The sequence below is a fragment of the Schistocerca americana genome, chromosome 3 (assembly GCF_021461395.2).
Source record: "Schistocerca americana isolate TAMUIC-IGC-003095 chromosome 3, iqSchAmer2.1, whole genome shotgun sequence".
NCBI classification, from domain to species: domain Eukaryota; kingdom Metazoa; phylum Arthropoda; class Insecta; order Orthoptera; family Acrididae; genus Schistocerca; species Schistocerca americana.
Window position 1 is genome coordinate 113,436,605 of NC_060121.1, and position 19,593 is coordinate 113,456,197.

Below are 19,593 nucleotides of genomic sequence, written 5' to 3' on the forward strand. Positions count from 1 at the left end.
TTTACAAGAAAGTGTGTGTGTATGTGTGTGTGTGTGTGTGTGTGTGTGTGTGTGTTTTCTTTTCCGAAGGAGGCTTTGGCCAAAAACTTTTCATTGAGCTTGACTCAACCTGTCATCTTTGTGGTGAGTAGCTACCTATCCTTTCCTTATCTTGTTGATATTCCAGTCTGGAGTTTCCATTGTTTAACAATGTAACTCACCAATATACGAGCCGAGCTGCCACTTTGGACTGTAATAAAATATAGTAACCACATCATCAGTAAAAAATAAAAACAATCTAAGATCAAGGTCAAGTGCCACCTTGGTCACAACACATGCACAGTTGACAGCAGCTCTTAGGAGATGATACCTCTAGTCATTTAGTCCATGGTCTTAGAGCTTTTTACTGATAATGCAATTGGTGTAATTGCTGTAGTGTATTACAGTCCAAAGTTGCAGCTCAGTTCATATACTGATCAGTTACAATTGTTAAACAATGGAGACTCCAGGTTGTAATATCAACATTATAAGGAAAGGATAGATTGCTACTCATCACAAAGACGACAAGTTGAGTTGCACACAAGCACAATGAAAAGACTATTACACATTTAGCTTTTGGCCAATGTCTCCTTACACACACACACACACACACACACACACACACACACACACACAAATTAATTCAAACACACATCCCACACACATGACCGCAATCTCCAGCAGCTAGGACTGGAATGCAACTGTCACACTGAATGAAAGCAGTGATCTGGAGGGGGTGTGAAAGGAGAACGGATAGATGGGTACGGGTGGGGGGAAGAGAAATGTGCTGTCTGTTGGAGCATACAGGGACTAGATAGAGGCATCACAAGACTACCACACATGCTGTGTTAGGAGGCTGTGGGGTGTGGAGGTGGGTTGGGGGAAGGGAAATGGGGAGCAGAAAAGGAGAGGAACAGGAAAGGGAAAGACAGGCAGGTGGATTAGTAGAGAGTGGCACACAATGAGGGAGAGGAGACATGAATAGGAAGGAATTTATGGGTCAGAGGGTGTGGAAACTGTTGGGTGGAAGGTGTTGGGACAATACATTACTGTGTGTTGATCCCATGACAATTTCAGCAGTGAACAATGTGTTGTTAGGATAATTCCCACCTGTGGAGTTCAGAAAATCTGGTGGTGGAAGGGAGGATCCAGAGGTCCTGGGTTGTGAACCGGTCATTGAAATCAAGAATTTTATGTTCAGCAGCATTTTGTGCCATAAGGAAGTCTACTTTCCTCTTGACCACAGTTTGGCAGTGGCCGTTCATCCTGATAAACAGCTGGTTGGTAGTCATACAAATGTGGAAAGGTGTGCAATTATTGCAGCAGATGTGGTATATGACATGGCTGCTTCCAAAAGTCACCTGCCCTCTCATGGAATAGGATAAGTCAGTGACGGGACTGGAATAGGAAGTGCTGGGTGAGTAGATTGGGCAGGTCTTGCATCTGGGACGTCTTTTTGCATGTTTTTACATATTTGTGCATGTTTTTATGCATCTTCTCATGTTTCTGAATGTCTTTATGTATTTTTATGTGTCTTTTTTGTTATTCAGCTCCCCTCACAACCATCTAATACATTCATTTCCCCTATGCCATTTGTGCCACAATGGAACACTGCTTCATCTTTCTGCACCAGTCCTGAAAAGTACCTCTTTCTCTAGCTAAAACCCAATCTCACATCTGCTTCCTTAAACACTGCCTAAACCATGGAATCCCCCACAATGACCCAACCATGAATATTCATCTCTCTGGCTCCCATCCCTCCTTTCACAATGACCTTCACCTTTTCAGATTCTACCAGTCTGTGGCACTCATGAACCTGGTACTGCAAAAACACATCTCCATGGTACAGGCATCCCAGAATTGCTTCTACTCCCTTTGCAAGATACTGCTACTCTACAATCCCTACCACATGCAACGTATCTCTGAAACTGAATCCCTTGCTCTTGAGCACCTGGATAAGAATTCCAGACACATACTCCATAACTTATCCAACCTGCTGGCATTCTACTGTCACCTTATGGCACCACTCTCCAATCTTTAACCTACCCACAGTGTTTTTCCTTATGAGCCTCTCATGGCACCCAGACCCTGTCTACTGACCTTTCTAAATCACGAGCCAAAGCATTTATGGAAAATGGTTGTTAACATTTGCACTGAAGCACTCAGCTCCACAGAAGTTTCATGCCTGTCCAAAGGCCTCACCTGAGCCCTCTACCCAAATTTAGCCACGTAGGACTTGTCAAAGACTCTCCTTTTCCCAATCCCTGCAATGGGAATGCTTCTTTGCCAGTGTTTCCTCCAACCAAATCCCAACATTGAACCCTACCTCTCCCATTTCATACCACCATCCAACTGTGATTCTCCCTTCCTCCCTCTCTCCTAACTACCCCTTGGTCACCTTCCAGGAATACCTTACATCCAACTTGGCCTCACCACCCTTCCACAGGTTCCTTCCAAAGAACACCTACCATTCAGCAGAAGAAAGTACAGCCATACAAACTTCAAAACAAATTCTAATCTAAACATTCTGCCTGCAGACAAAAGTACCACCACTGTCATTATGAACTGTAGTGATTAACTGGTAGAAGGCCTTTGCCAGTTATCTGACTCCTGTACCTCTAAACTCTGCTAGACTGATCCCATCCCAGAAGTCCAACATCACCTCCAGCCCCTGTTTAAAGCCTTAGGCCCTTCCCAGAACCTCTCCCGTGAATCCATTCCCCATTTCGCCCCTATGACACCCCACATATGCACCTTCTACATTCTACCCAAAACCCAACAAACACAAGAAACCATGATGCCCCACTGTAGCTGGTTATTGTGCCCCCATGGAAAGAATTTTGGCCCTCACTGAACAATACCTCCAACCAACTGCCAAATATCTAGCCTTGCATCAATGATATCAACCACTTCTTCCACTGACTCTCCACCTCTCTCCCAGCTGCTTCATCTGGTTCTACTCGACTCAGTATGCCAATTTCCTGGATGTTGGCCTCCTTCTCTCTGATGGATCCATCTGCACCTCTATCCATAGTGAACTGACCAACCACCAACAGCATCTGCATTTTGATAGCTGTCATCCCATCCAAATCACACAATCCCTCTCACAGAGCTAACTGGGAATGGCATATCTGCAGTGACAAGGACTCCACTGCCCAGTATGCTGAAGGTCTCATAAAGGCATTCACAAACAGGCATCATCCTCCAGACCTATTCCACAAACAGATCTCTAGTGTCATTTCCCCAGACATCCCCAATCCTCCCACCACACAAAAGAACCAGCTACAAAGGAGTGCCCCCACAGGAATCATATACCTCTGGAAGACCCAGCTGCAAGGCCCGCCCAATCCATCCACTCAGCACTTCCTATTCAAGTCCTGCACCAGGCTTATCCCATCTGAACAGAAGCCAGGGCACCTGTGACAGCTGACATGTCATAAACTAGCTCTGCTGTAATCATTGCACAACTTTTTATATTTGTATGACTATCAACCAGGTGTCCACCAGGATGACTGTCCACAGACAAACTGTGGCCAACAGCAAAGTAGACTTCCCTGTGGCACAACATGCTGCTGAACATAATAGGTTTGATTTCAATGGCTGCTTCACAACCCGTGCCATCTGGATCCTCCTCTCTACCACCAGCTTTTCTGAACTACACATATGGGAGTTATCCTTACAACACATTCTCCACTCCTGGAATTATCCTGACCTCAACCTACAGTAACCTACTGCCCTCACACCTTCCAACCCATAGTTTCCACCCCCTCTGGTCTATCATCTTCTCCCTATTCATGTCCACTCACCCTAATTGTGCACTGTTCTCTGTCAACACACCCACCTGTCTTTCCCCTTTTCCACTCTCTGCTCTCCCCCCCCCCCCCCTTTTCCCCTCCCCACCTCCCTGCCGCCACAACATTTCGATGCTGCGCCTGGTGGAAACCTTGTCATGCCTCCATCTAGTCCCTGCGTGCTCTGCCATACAATGCTCTTCTCTCCCTCTACCCATACCCTGCTATTCCTCCTTGTTCCCTGTCCCCTCCAGGTTGCTGCTTTTGTTCAATGTGACAGTTACATTCCAGTCCGAGCTGCCAGAGATGGCAGTCATATGCATGAGGTGTGCTGCCTGTGTGAATGAATGTGTGTGGGTGTTTCCTTTTCTGAACAAGGCTTTGGCCGAAAGCTTTTCATCATGCCTGTGTGCAGCTCAACATGTCATCTTTACACTGACTAGCACTTTTCCTTATATTGAAGTTACAATTGTCAAATGTTTTCATTACATGAATTTAGGAAATAAATCAATATTTAATATTTCATAAGGAACTTTTGTTATCTGATGATAAACAGGCGTTTTACTACCCCTGAAAATAATTCTAAGCGTAGTTTTCAAGAGATTATTTGCTTATTCACTTCCACAGTTAGAGAGAACCTCCAGAACAAAGTTGGGTAAGGAAAATTATTAATAAAAAGCTTGAAATTGCACCAGTGACTTTGGGGATGATAAAGTTTTAAATTAAAAGTGGGCAGATATTTGAGTTGTTCTACATAACCTTGAGTGAATGTCAGTTATTTGAATTTGATGGAAACCTCACCAAACAAACTCATCACTGTGGGAAAAGGCTACACAGTCATTTCAATAGTGTGGTAGGTAGATAATTCTGGATAAACAAACCAATGGAGAACCTGGCTGATACTCACGCCTCCTCTGCATTGGTGGGCAGCTCTAAGGTGTTAAGCAACGTGACGTGTGTCACCACTGTGCCAGAATGGATGGTGGGAGTAGTGGTGAACACGAATATGGGTCATCACAAATTTTGATGGCCAGATCATCAGTGCAATGGTCCATGATGTTGAGTGTAAACATGGCACATGGTGATGTCTGAAGGTGTTGGGGGAAAGTGTCACATGATGGAGAGTTGTCGTCACACACACTGCATGATGTTTCACTGTTAGTGCTTTTGGAGCATGAGACGGAGTGAGAATCACTTGTTGCCTCTTCATCAAAGGGCTCAGTTGGGCTGGGGGTGTAATCCAGTAGAGGCAGTGCACAGATTATTGCCAGATGATCGCACTGAGTCACACATACTCAATGTCCATAAGGGCTTGATCCTGTATACTGATAACATTTGGCATCCTGTGAGCTTGCAGTGGTGGAGTCAACGTGGCCGAATGTGCCTGATATACATGAGCCATTTGCATGGTGCAGTAGTGATGCTGTCTGGATACCTGAAGATAAACTGAAGTGGCTGAGAAAGTCCATACCAAGCACTGGTCAATTGATATCGGCGACATGAAATGTCCACGTAAATTTGAGGTCTGGCGTAAGGTAGATTGGAGGTCAGCTGCCACAACCATGCTGATTTGAGATTTGTTGGCTGTGGATAGCATGAGTTTGGTTGGAAAGGCATGAGCAGGTGCCAAGGGCGTAGGGACAATGCTAGCCTCTGTGCTGGTGTTGACAAGGAAATGAATCTTCAAGCTGTGGTCAGATATGTAGAATCTCTCACTTGAGTCAGAGGAAACACTCAGTGGAAGATGTTTGACAAGGCACTGTGTGGGATTGTTGGGCACAGAGGCACCTACACTGGCCCAAGAGTGAAGTTCGGGGATGCACATACATGATATATGGCATTTCCTTGCTGCATTGCCAAACATGGTATGAAACAAGCAGAGTGGGCAGAATGGGTGAGGGGTGTTGCAGGTATTATGTTTGCCTCTGTTGAGCTTTGATGGAAGTGCCATGTGTTTGGTGTTGGCTTCAGCTGGAATCAGTGTATGTCAGGGATCCAGTATAGGCATTGTACAGAGGTTATTGCCAGATGACTGCACTCAGTCACACACACTCTTCTTGCGTGCTCCTGCCCGATCATTGCTACCCAGGTGAAAGGATAGCATGACCTTGAGTAAAGGAAGCAGGTGTTGTACACTGTTCCTGCTACTGATGACTGGGAAATGTTAAACACATCACATGTTGTGTAGAGGGGGAGAGTGCTGTTGGCAACTTTGTCATCAAAATAACCACAGGTGTTGGACAGTGGCAGTAGCTGTCTATGACAGATGATCCAGAACACTTGGTCCACGAGGCAAAGTTTGATATCCAGAGGGTCAAACTACAATGAAAGGACCCATAACTGTAGTTGATGAGGATGTCTGACAAGCCACAGTGTCCACAGTGCAATGTCTGGCATGATCACAGGGTCAACTTGGATCTGCAACTGGCACCAGAGCTGTGACAGAATTTGGGGTCCCAGATGTTCATCACAATTCATATGATGAATGGCCTCTTCAGAAGCATGTGACAGTTGTTCAATAACACTAGTTTCAGCAGTGATGTATGTGAAATGGGTGGGAGAGCAAAGCACCAAATCACTGATGAGACACTGTATATATGCAGATGAAGTATGTGTCATTGTTGATGATGCTATGGATGTTGAGCAAATTGTCTACCAATGCAAACTACATCTTTGGTTTGCCTTTCTGCAACAGCAGTTTCAGGAATCAGCCAATCAAAACATGCTGTTAAGCGAAAGATGAGCTGACGAAACATGAGGCACAAACAGTGATGGGGAGGATTGTACAATGGCAGAACTACAATCTTGATTAATATGACATGCAGGGCCTGAAGTCAGATCGGTGCACTGCCTGAGGTCCCGGTGGATAGGGCAAGGCGGCAGCCACATGAAGTGCAGCCAGTGTGGAAGAGATGAACGTGGTTGTCCAAAAGAGTGGCAGTAGGTGTACATGCAGAGTGAGTCTCTGGTACAGGGTGTTGCCCAGTGTCTCTGTTGGAGAGGGGAAAGGGGGTTAATGAAAACCTTGGAAGCAATGTGGAGTGGATGGCACACGCACGGGGCTGACCGGCGTGAATGTGCCAGCTGTAAGTGACACAGAGAATGGTGGAATATGCACAAAGAGTGGATCTGGTGGTCATATGACACACTGGGGTATAGTGTGTGGTTAGCAATATGATATATGCTGACCACGAAACACTGGTGGTGATGCATGTTGCACATTTACACAATGCATGATAATGTCAGGTTTCATAGGCACATAATAATGATACTGGGCACACTAGGGTCAGCATGACGTGGAGTGAATGAAGCAGATGGTGTACAATGTATCTGCCATTGAGGTCTGGGATAAGTTAAACCCATCATGTGTTGTAGATGAAAGGAAATGTGTCTCTTGCATCAGCGTTAGCTCTTTGGGCTTCACATTCGAAGTCTAAAGCTGGTATGGATAGCATGGAACGCAGACCACTGGATTTCAGGCAATCCATTGATTATAGCAAACAATGCCACAGAACATACAATCGTCAATAAAATGCACAGAAATGTGGGGTCACTAATGTGGTCAATTCAGTCACTATCATCAATAGTTGGATAAGAGAACTACCAAAACGGCCAAATGCAAAAATATTATATATTAGTTGAATATTACAGACACAAAAACACATGCACAGACTGAAATCAGGGAACATAGTCACATAGTATATGTTGGTGGCAAAGGTAATGTTTGGCAGACAATAATCACTACATGTGTAATACTTTTTTATTTCATACTGTCCAGCTCTGTTTACCTTCACCCACATTCCAAGGTGAAAAAAGTACCCACTTCTTGAAACTGATCTTTTACTATTAAAAATTTACTGTTTTTCAGGACAAAGAATCTAGATGATATGAAACCTTATCCATTTTTACATTTTTCACTTTATTGTCAGGATTAAGTGGTCTGCTACCAAAGAGAAAAATGATTTTAAAAATGATTATAATTTCATTTTGGGATATTCCTAGTCACGTAGACGAATTACTGTACTATGCTTGTGCAGGTGCAAGTGCATGGAGGAATTTATAATTAAACACACAAGTATAAAAGCCAAAATCTACTATGCATGATATCCAAACATTGGCATTTACCTGGTGGTGCAAGAGCTCGGAAAAATCTTGTAACACAAACTGTTTTGCCACTAATATCTGTAACCAAAGTCTTAACTTTTCGATGTGGAAATTCAGCCAACATTTGCTCTTCCCATTTTTCTAAGTGTTCCTGAACATGTGGCAGCTCAGTACTTTCTAGCTTCTCCTGCACAGTCAAAATGATATGTTGCATATGAACACATCTGAGTATTAAATATAGACTGACAGGTGTACACTGAGATTACATTATATACGCTACATAATTACTGAAAATTAAGCAGTATACGAATTTCACCTTGTGAAATTGCAACAGTCTGATACTGCTCACCTCAAAATACACATCTTACAGGGTAGTAGCTTATAATGATCTAAAAAAAATTACAGATTTCTGTCTGTAAAATGGAGTCCAATCATGGAATACTGCTATAGCCTGAGTGTCATATGGCATGAATTACTGGCTAGTCAATGATTGGCAATACACAGCTCTTAGTTTCAATTTCAATGTTGTGCCGAAGTTTGATATTTAAGAATAAGGATTTTGGAAACATCCTAAGAGTACTGAAAAATACAAGAAACTTATTGTTGGTAACATCTATGGATATTTAATAAATGCTACATTGTATGTTAACAGAACAACTCTCTTCAAGAGTCAGTTCAGGTAGGTCTCTTTTTCATTTTCATGCCTAATAGATCTCCTTTTTCCATTAGCATACCCTTTCATTGATTACTGTAACTGGCCCAACACATTATTTTGTTTTGTAATGCACTACTGCCATATGGAAAATATAGCATACTCAAATACACCCAACTGAATCATCATAACATATAATTATAATTATTTATTGATGTATTCAAATCATCATATAAAATTTCCAGTCAGATTAAAACTGTGTGGACTGGGACTCAAATCAGGAGCTTTACCCTTCATGAGGAATGCTCTTATCAACTAAGTAATTCAGGCATGACTCTCGCAGATCAACCCTGACAGCTTCCCTTCTGCAGTACTTCTTTCCTACTTTCCAAACTTCTCCTGCAGATCTTGCAGGATTAACATGCCTGGGAGAAACGATATTTCATAACAGTGCACACTCTCCTGCACAACGAAATTTCATTCTGTAAATCATTACGTACTTGAACAGCAGAAATTATATGAATCAGAGCTGCATTTAAGTGCCACACATTGAGCTGATTGCTAAGCATGCATCACAAAACCTGTAGACCTATTTGAACTCTCCAATGCTTTATTTCAATAGTCAATGTACTAAATTACTCATTCGCTTCATCCTTCATTAATGTATGTCACTCTGGGCTATGGTTTCTGCGGATTTGTTTAATACATTGATGCTGAAATCTTCTGAATTGTTACCTTCCTCTTCAAACTTTATATTTTGATCTCTTTGTTGGGATCTTTTTCAGTGTGCTCTTACAAAAGTTATTTTTTATTTTATTTTATTTTTTTAATATAAAAAAAGAAGTTGAGCTGCTGTGTAAAAATCTCCAGAATGCCAATATTGTTGGGTAAATACTGAAAGAGAGGTGGGAGGGGGGTATTATCAAAACATTGTTGTTGTCATGCCAACAAAGTTGTTTAAATTCATTGTGCACTGTGGCTGGGTACTTGCTTTCTTGATGCCAGGTAGCCACAAAGCTGAAAGTTTATAGCCATCATCTCTATTGAAATTGCACTCATATGTGGAGATTTCAAGTGCTGTCTGTATTTTCCTTCTATAAATATTATGTGTTTTGGGCAGCACCAATATGTTATTAAAATCTATATCCTAGTTACATTCTTCTGCATCTGCATGTTTTACATTTTCTTTTAAATGTGTATACCATTCGTCTAATATGTCCTACATTAATTTTCCTATCTTGACACTTGATAATATTTCAGCTAGCTTTTGGGATACGTATTGGGTGACTGACCTTTGTAATTTATATGTCAGAAAGTGATGCTGTAATGCCCACAACAAGATTTGCTTACATTATTTTGCTTCATTTTGTACAATGTATGATCCTTCTACTCCCATTTTATATAACATTTTAAATACAAAACATTCGAATCAAATTGGAACCATTACTTTTTTTGGCTGTTGTGTAGTTATGTCCGACACTGATTTATCCAGCATAAATTACCATTAATAATGAATACTGAAAAAATTAGAAGAAGAAAGCTATCTTACCTGTAAGAGGAAATGGTATATTGTTACAGAGTTAAGCAAGGCAATAGTGTCAGTTTAGAAGAACAGATGTTAAAACTGATGTAGTCCACAGTAAACAGGTAAAAACTATTAGCAGTGGCTATTAGATTTCTGAATTTGGTGAGATTATCAGCTTTTCATTAGTAATGTACTTGTGGTAGTTTCACAAGGATTCTTCATCTGGATTTTTCCTACCAACACCAGCTTCTCTTAATTGTGCAGGTGGGAACTCTCCCAGCAATATATCCTACATCCTACATTCACATAACTCCGTCAACACACCCACAGTCTTTTTACTTCTCTTTCTCTCCTTTTCCACCCCCCACCCCCTCTGCCAATGTCGATTCTCCCAATTGCACCTAGATGCCCTACCCTCTCTCCACCTTGTCCCAGCATGTTCCCACAAACAGCACTCCCGTCCCCCACCCATACCCTGCTCTACCTCTCCCTCCACACCTCAGCCTCCTTACCCTCGCCACCCAGACTGCTTCTCCCATCATGCGCAGTTGCTCACAGTGTAGCCTCGGCAACCATAGACAGTGGTCATGTGTTTGTGAGCTGCATTTACGTTAATATGTGTGTGTGTGTGTGTGTGTGTGTGTGTGTGTGTGTGCGTGTGTGTTGTCTATTTCAGAAGAAGGCCTCATGGGTAAAAGCTGATGTGTTCAGTAGTCTTTTTGTTGTGCCTGTCTGCACCTCAAAATCTCTGCTATATGGTCGGTAGCAATCTATCCTTTTCATAGTATTGTTAGTAAGGATTGTCATTCGCTTAGTGATATGTGCTGAATTTCTCTAAGATTTTATTACCCTGTATTGGTTGCAAAACTTTTAAATTACAATATGATATTTATTTGACATAAAACTTTATGTTGGAGAACACAGTCTAACACATCTCTCAACAAAGGTGTTACAATGAACTGCTCACATGTTGTGACTCCAACGTTTATTACAGGTGGGTGCTGAGGCCAATTACTATCCCTCTGATTATGTTTACATAAGTGCCAGTCAAATTAAAACAAGACTGATGGAAAAAGTATGTAAATTGTTTATTATTTCAAAAGTAATTGCAACAACTGTTAATAAGTTTAATCCACTGTAGGACAAGATGATCAATCCCTACAGAATCACAATGTTCCCAGGCATGCACCTCTTCATCTGTAGTGAATCAACTTGTCTCAGTGCTCCAAAAATATGGAAATTGCATGAGTAGAGATTGGGAATGTATAGAGGATGTGTAAGGGATTCCCAGCAAAACTTCTGCAACATAGTTCAGTGCCCAGGAATGTTGAAGGACATCATCATTCGGGTACAGTATGCCCATCCAAATGTTTCCAAGGTTGTTTCATTAGTATCAGTCACAACTGGAATCAGTTTGCTTATACAAATACCTAGATGCAACAAAATGCAAAGAAGGCTGATAGGGGATACTGAATGTATACAAAGAGAAGCAGCAGCTGTGGTCACAGATTTGCTTAAGCCATGGGAGAGTTTGAGATGCAGAAAAATCTAAACTGGGAGACATTTGAAGACAGACCTTACTATTCCACAAAAGCTCTCTTGAAAAGTTTCAAGAAACATAACTGGTACAGCATAAATAGAAATGATCATGCAGCCTTGTGTGTGTGTGTGTGTGTGTGTGTGTGTGTGTGTGTGTGTGTGTGTGTGTAATGTCATTCACAAAATTAAATATCAATTATGAAGACAGGATTAGATTAGTTAGAGCATGCAAGATACATTTAAGCACTCATTCTTCCCACACTCCAACTGTGGCTGGAATGGAAAAAACCTAAATACGTGATAGAATGTGAAGTACTCTCTGCCATACACTTTACAGTGGTTTGCAGAGTATAAATGTAGGTGTAGATTGTGGGCTTCTTTACTAATTACTACAACTGAGTAACAATGCTTCACAAATAAAAATAATAACAGTAAAATAAATATCGAAATACAATGGGATAAATTAACTTTGTTATCATGTGACTACATGATTTATTGGATGAAAATAAGTGCAGTTAGTGTCACATTGAATGAAACAACAGACATGTATACCAGACCAAACAGTTCTTATGCAAAATGATGAAACAACATTCAGACTACTAACTTACTGTGACTCCTGAAACCACCAATCAGTATGGTCACAACAAGATACGGATAATAACTGTGAATTTGTCTGGTAGCAGCCACACACTACCTTGCCTTCTGCTCCAAAAGAAGGAGTAAGCACTTCTAAAAGTTATAGACTGTCTCTTTTAAGACGAAAAAAGATTCAAACTCAGTATTAAGAGGTTTGGTTTCTGTATGGAACATAAAATATGAGAGCGATTGAACATTCTGAAACACGCTTAACTGAGTTAGGAGATATCATTTGTAGCTGTTGTAATATTTAAATTTTTTAAAGATTAAGTATCTCAGTTTACTTAAATGTGATGCATTTTAAAGACTGACAATAGCTAAACTTTTATCAATGTACATGTCACTGTTGTCAATATGTATTTATGAGTAATGTCACGAAGTTTTAATATCATCCCAAAAGAAGATACATTCTTCCTCTGCTTTGCAGCTTCAAGTCAGCAATTGTGGTACACATTGAAATCCTCATACAGCAGTATTGCAACTTATTGTTAGAGAAGCCAAACAAAATAATGCAGCTCACTCATAAAATGAAGTGTCACATAGTAATTTCTTTTCTGTGGTGCAGACATTTCAATTGTGGTCAAACAAGTCTAAATAATGAAGAAGAAAGTAGTAGATCATCTTTCTGTGAAGAACTGGGAACCACATGAAACATGGAGGCTCTGGTGGTCAAAGACCAGTATATCACAACTAAGGAGATAGCGAGAAAAGTAAAAATCAGTCACAGAGCAGTTTTCATCATCTCATAGGATGTGCTGAATTAGATAAAAGTTGCTGCTCACTGCATTAGCAACTGCTCATACCCATTCAAAAACCCACTAAACCAATGCAGTAGCGGAAATGATGTAGTTGTTTCAATCCAGACGATTTATTTATCTGCCTAGCCACCATGGTTGAATGCTGGATGTATGACCATGGCTCTAAGACAGAGAAGCAAAGCAAACAGTGGAAACATGTGATTTCATCACCAGCAAAAAGGAAAAAGGCCCAACTCATTGGACAATGTGATGCTGAGTGTTTTTTTGGGTCTGTTGTGATCTTAGTTATAATGTTCAGAAGGGGCAAACTGTCAGTAGAGCATACTACCAAAATTTCTTGACAGGGTCACTGGAGGTTGGCAAAATTAAACATAATGGAAAGTTTCCAAGGATGTGTTCCATGGTAATGTCTCAGCTCATTCTTCCCAGGAGACAGACACACATGCTGCTTCCTTGGGCTATCAAATTTTGCCTCATCACTGCGTATTCTCCTGCTGTAACACCCAGTGACCTCTTCTTCTTTCCTCAGATGAAGAAACAATTACAAAAGAGCCATTTCCAAAATGATGATGGAATTATTTTAGAGGTGGAATGTTACCTACAGTACGAAAATGCACACTTCTACAATCAAGGTTTCCACCAAGTCATCCACCATTACGAAAAAAGTGTTACATTGGAGGATGGGCATGTTGAGGAATTCTAATATCATCAGCAGGTTTCAAGGTCATAGTTTGAATTATTTGGAGTGATAATTCATACTTCATGACTACATCTTACAGGGTCTTATGATTTGTTTTAACAACTACACTGTAAGTCACTGTTATGCAGATATGTTACACAATGCAAAAACATCTGATACTATAATTAGGTAACCTGGAGTATACAGCTAAACATTTCCAGTGACAAACTATGTCTGCAACCGGTAAAAATAGACTTACAGTTCTCTACCTTCTATATAAATAAAAATGTAAATGTTTGTTTGTTTAAATCTTAAGTCTGAAAGTTCTTCAATGATTCCTTTCACATTTTTGGATAACATTACATTCGAACATGTGCATGTTTTATATACCTACTGGAACGCCACATATAATATATAAGGATATGTGTAATAGTCATAAGGGAAAACTTAAAAATGTAAATGTTAGTTCAAAATCTTATATCTCCAAAATTTCTTCACCAATTTCTTCAAAATTTTGACACAATGTTTCATTTAAATACATGAATTTTTATATACCTAGTTTTTAAATATATGTAATATAAATAAATATGTAATGTATAAAGAGGAAATATATATGTACAAACACAGGGTGGTCGGAAATTCCCGTTACAGACTTCTAGGACATGTAGAGGATAGTGAGTACATAACATTTTGAATAGGAACCTGTGTCCAGAATTGTACCGTTTCCGTTCTACAATAGTTTCAGTTCAGATGTGTACCTTGGCAACGTCTGCTTAGGGCAAGAGAAACATCTCAGAGTTCCCTGTCCTGGAATGCAACAGGGTAGACATGATGACATGTACTACGTCAAATGATCCCCAGATGTCACTTATTGTCTGCTTTGCTGTGAGACCGAGTCAATACCTGTGCATCACCGATAGAGGAAACATTGTGCAGTTCACATTTGCCGAATACACAGACATGCTCCTTGTGTTTGGTGAAACTGGGGTAATGGAAGGGTTGCTATTCAGCTGTATCACGAACGCTTTCCACACCGTCACACTCCATTGCACAAACTGTTTGCCCAAGTTACACAACGGCTACGAGAAACAGGCACCTTCACCGTGAGGAGGCAGGACTGTGGTGCTACACGGAAACGCCGCACTCCCGAATTTGAAGAAGGTGTACTGCGTCGCATTGAAGATAGCCCATCAATGAGTTTGCGAACAATTGCAAGTGCAATGGCTGTTAGTCACAGTACCATCTTGGATGTCCTGCATGAGCAACAATTACATCTGTACCACTTACAAAAGGGTACACGCTATGTGTCCAGCAGACTTTGCACAACGTGTCACCTTCTGCACATGGTTCCTGTACTGTTGCATCGACGCGCCTGTTTCCACGTTGAGTTATCTTCACAGATGAATGTAGGTTCACAAGGGATTGTGTTCTAAATGCTCGAAATAGCCATGTATGGGTGGACAAAAACCCTCATGCCATGCATGTTCAGGGATTTCAAGACAGGTTTGGAATTAACGTGTGGGCAGGGATTCTGGATGGTCATGTGATTGGACCATACCTCCTTCCATCCAAGCTCACGGGTCCTGCATACTTAGTCTTCCTATGACACGTAATGGACCCATTGTTGGAAGCTGTGCCATTGAATGTCCGTCAGGAAATGTGGTTTTAAATGATGGAGCACCACCTCACTTTTCACTGACTGTCTGGAGACATATCAACAGACGGTATGGTAAAAGATGGATAGGCCGTGGTGATCCAACTGCGTGGCTGCCATGAATGCCAGATTTAATCCCTATGGACTACTTCTTGTGGGGTCGTATGAAGAGCCTAATTTATGAGACACCTGCAGAGACAGAGGAAGATCTGCTGGCACGAGTTCTGGCCACTGCACAATACACTGAAGAGACACCAGGTGGGATGAAGAGAGTGTACCAGAACATGCTTCGGAGGTACAATGTGTGTAACAACGTTGGTGGTTGCCACATCCAGCTGCTGTTGTAAAGCACCGGTATGTTGCGGCTGGTGCCGTGGATGCTGGGTTCTTGTTGTTATCGACCAATGTAAATCATAAGGTGTAAGTTGTAATGCAAATGAGTAAGTAATAATGGAACGAGTCAGTATTCTTTTCAAATGGATTGCAACAATTGTACTGGGTCACGCCTAACTACATTCCTCATGTGGGTGTGGATGAGATAATCATCTGCATTGAAACTGTTGTAGAATGGAAACGATACATTTCTGGACATGGGTTACTATTCAAAATGTTATGTACTCACTACCTTCTACATGTCCTAGAAGTTTATAACAGCAATTTTATCCACCCTGTATATATATAACATATAAAGAGGAAATATTGTTAAGAAAAATCTCAGAAAGTACTTGATCATTTACTTCAAATTTTTACAGGGTACTGAAATAAATGCGTGAAACATTGTTAGCAAACAGGAACATTATATTTATGGCTTATTGGCTTATGATTGGCACTACTACAGACTCTGTAGTTGTTGCAATAACAGCAAACAAGGATCAGATCAGAGAGAGAGGGGGCAGATATGAGATAGACAATGGGTTGGAAGCAAATGAGCATAGAAAACAGAAAGGAGGAGATGGACAGAGAGAGGGGGGAGAAGGTGATAGACAGAGCAAGGTGGCAGGAAGTGATGGACAGAGAGAGGAGGAGATGGACAAACAGATGGGGAAGAGGAAATAGACATAGATGGAGGTGGGAGGAATGGGTGTGTGTGGAGGGGATTAGGACAGATATCCAATAATATCCAATTCCCATTCATAGTAGAAATGTGTGCTTTCCCTTTTCTTTCTTTTCCATTTCACAAGGCTGGGCCACAGCATCACATGGTCAGGAACAACTAGGAATAATATATAATGGCAGAATATACCGGGTGATCAACAAGTCAGCATAAATTTCAAAACTTAATAAACCATGGAATAATGTAGATAGAGAGGTAAAAATTGACACACATGCTTGGAATTACATGGGGTTTTATTAGGAAAAAAAAAATACCACCCCATATTGCTAGATGCGTGAAAGATCTCTTGTGCGCATTATATGGTGATGATCGTGTGCTCAACCGCCACTTTCGTCATGCTTGGCCTCCCAGGTCCCCAGACCTCAGTCCATGCGATTATTGGCTTTGAGGTTACCTGAAGTCGCAAATGTATCGTGATCGACCAACATCTCTAGGGATGCTGAAAGACAACATCCGACGCCAATGCCTCGCCATAACTCCAGACATGCTTTACAGTGCTGTTAACAACATTATTCCTCGACTGCAGCTGTTGTTGAGGAATGATGGTGGACATATTGAGCATTTCCTGTAAAGAACATCAGCTTTGCTTTGTCTTACTTTGTTGTGCTAATTATTGCTATTCTGATCAGATGAAGTGCCATCTGTCGGACATTTTTTGAATGTTTGTATTTTTTTGGTTCTATTAAAACCCCCCGTCATTCCAAGCATGTGTGTCAATTTGTACCTCTCTATCTACATTATTCCATGATTTATTCAGTTTTCAAATTTATACTGACTTTTTGATCACCCGGTATGTACATATGTCCAGCACCTCCTCCTAAACCAATAAATCAATTTCAAAAAAATTAAGTACATAACAGCTTAATTAAAAAACCAGTATTGACACTTGGGGGCGTGGGGGGGGGGGGGGGGGGGGGGGGGGAACCTCCTAACTCACATAGGTCTGGAGCTATGGATGAAAACCTGTTTTTCAGCCTCTTGCATGTAGGCAGCTATGCACTGTGGGCATGTTGTATGGCGATACTGGTCTGTCTTATTGATATGCTTTGCATGCAGCCTGCATCTCAAGAGAAAAAAACAGCTTTCTCACACCCAACATGAAGGCTGCCCTTCACACCTGGCACATCATTTTAGAGTATTATCGGTCCTTCTTATCAAGCTGATTTGCAGGAAAACCTACATGTCAGGGGAAAAAACACCATTTTCTAGTACCTGATGTGCAGGCTCCCCTCAAAAAACAGAGTAGAAAGAAAGAGGAAGGGAAGAAAGAGATTGAGAGTGGGGGAGGAAGGGACAGCCAGAGACAGAGAGGGGAGGGGATTGATGGAGAGAGGGGGAAAGTTATTTGGATGAGGAGAGGGGAAAGAGGTGGACAGAGAGGCAGATGGGGATACAGAGAGAAGTAGGGAGGATGAGATGGGCAGAGAGGTCAGGGAGGAGAAGATGGGTAGACAGGGTGGAGAAGGAAGTGTGTTGTGTGAGTGGTATCGGCATGCCTTACAGAGACTACACATGCGGACAGAGAAAGTGGAAGGAGGCGGTGGACAGACAGAGAGTGGGAGGAGGAAGTGGTCAGAGACTGTGGAGGAGGAGGAGCTACACAAAGAGAGGGTGACATAGGAGATGGATAGAGATAGAGAGAGAGAGAGAGAGAGAGAGAGAGAGAGAGAGAGAGGAGAAGAGTGTGATACTTGTGTCAAACACGTACATTCCATGGGGAAAAGATTAGCAATAATAATAAATTTTACGATAAAGCTATCTAGCCTCCACATTGCCGTATAACTGACAACTAAACAGAAGTTTGTCATGAGCACAAAATCTCAACACTTACCCTAAAACTTTCATGTTCATGCGCTTATACAAAACTAACATAAACTTTTAAGGAAGTTGTTCGTTTATTCACTCATCAAGAAGAACAACCTTAAAGTATTTGGAACAAACTAATGTACACATTAATATCAACATACATGCTCTGCAAACCATTATCAAGTGCATGAAAAAAGGTAAGATGCAACCCTCTGAATTTAATCTGTATACTGTATTACCAATAAGCTATCATGATATAGCTTAATATTATTTGCACTTAAAACTAGTTAAGCATAACTCAAATTAAAGTGAAAGGAATCATTTTGAGGGAAAAAAGAAGTAGCCGTGTCAGTTTTCTTACTTGCTTACATAAGTGACAAGATCATTTTATTGGAATTGATTTTATACAAATATTGCAGCAAATTAATTTTGACTTTCTGCAAGCTGAATAAAATGTCCTTACTTTCCACAATCTTCATTCAAAATGAATAACCTACATCACCAAATTTAGGAAATCCATGAATTTCATCTCATAACAGCAGTATTAATCACCTTACAAAATTAGTTACATCTTCCAGTTTAATGAACCATTTAATAATCTGTCTAATCACACTGCTTCTTCACAGCCTCACCAAGGGTATATGACTGGCGTTTTTGATACTGGTGCACCAGCAAAGTTAGAATAACCAAATATCTCTGGTTTTCATCTCCTGAGATATACAAAATCCAATATCCAAAGGAACTTAACTCTTCTAGCACCTATAGATCCAGAACAATCTCTTCCAGTGCCTCTCCTTTGGCTGCTCTAGAAACTGAGATGTATAGTTTATGACAAATGAAACATCTTGTCTAGTAATACAGTTAAATTTATTAGACAACTAACAGTTTCATGGCTTCGTAGATAACCAAGCTTCTTCAGATTCTCCTGCCTGCAATAATTCTCACTTGTAGTGTCAACTGCTGTTGCATTTTTCATATTGAACCTTTTCCAAATCTCTTATGCATAGATATGTTGATTTATGAAGACTGACCTATCACCTTGGCAACTCAGTATGCATACCCAGAAAATATTCTGGTATTCAGTGGTTACTTTAAGTATATTACATTGTATCTGGGGAATAAAACCCCTATCTATTGCTCCTGAAGGGATTATAAAGACAAGATTAGAGTAATTACAGCACACACAATGGTTTAAAGAGCCACTCTTGCCACACTCCATACATGAATGGAAAACAAAGAAGCAATAGTAATTGTTACTACTGCACATTGTACAGAGGTTTGCAGAGTCTGGATGTATAGGTAGAAAGTGGTTTTTGC

General features: G+C 41.0%; 1 protein-coding gene across 1 annotated transcript in view; it reads right to left on the minus strand.

Moving 5' to 3' along the window:
• Positions 1 to 19,593, minus strand: part of LOC124605904 (coiled-coil and C2 domain-containing protein 2A) — a 348,984-nt gene that overhangs the window by 63,981 nt on the left and 265,410 nt on the right. Inside the window, exon 16 of the mRNA XM_047137851.1 lies at positions 7,935 to 8,100. Within this exon, the coding sequence (XP_046993807.1) occupies positions 7,935 to 8,100 (166 nt within the window). The remainder of the gene's footprint in view (positions 1 to 7,934; positions 8,101 to 19,593) is intronic.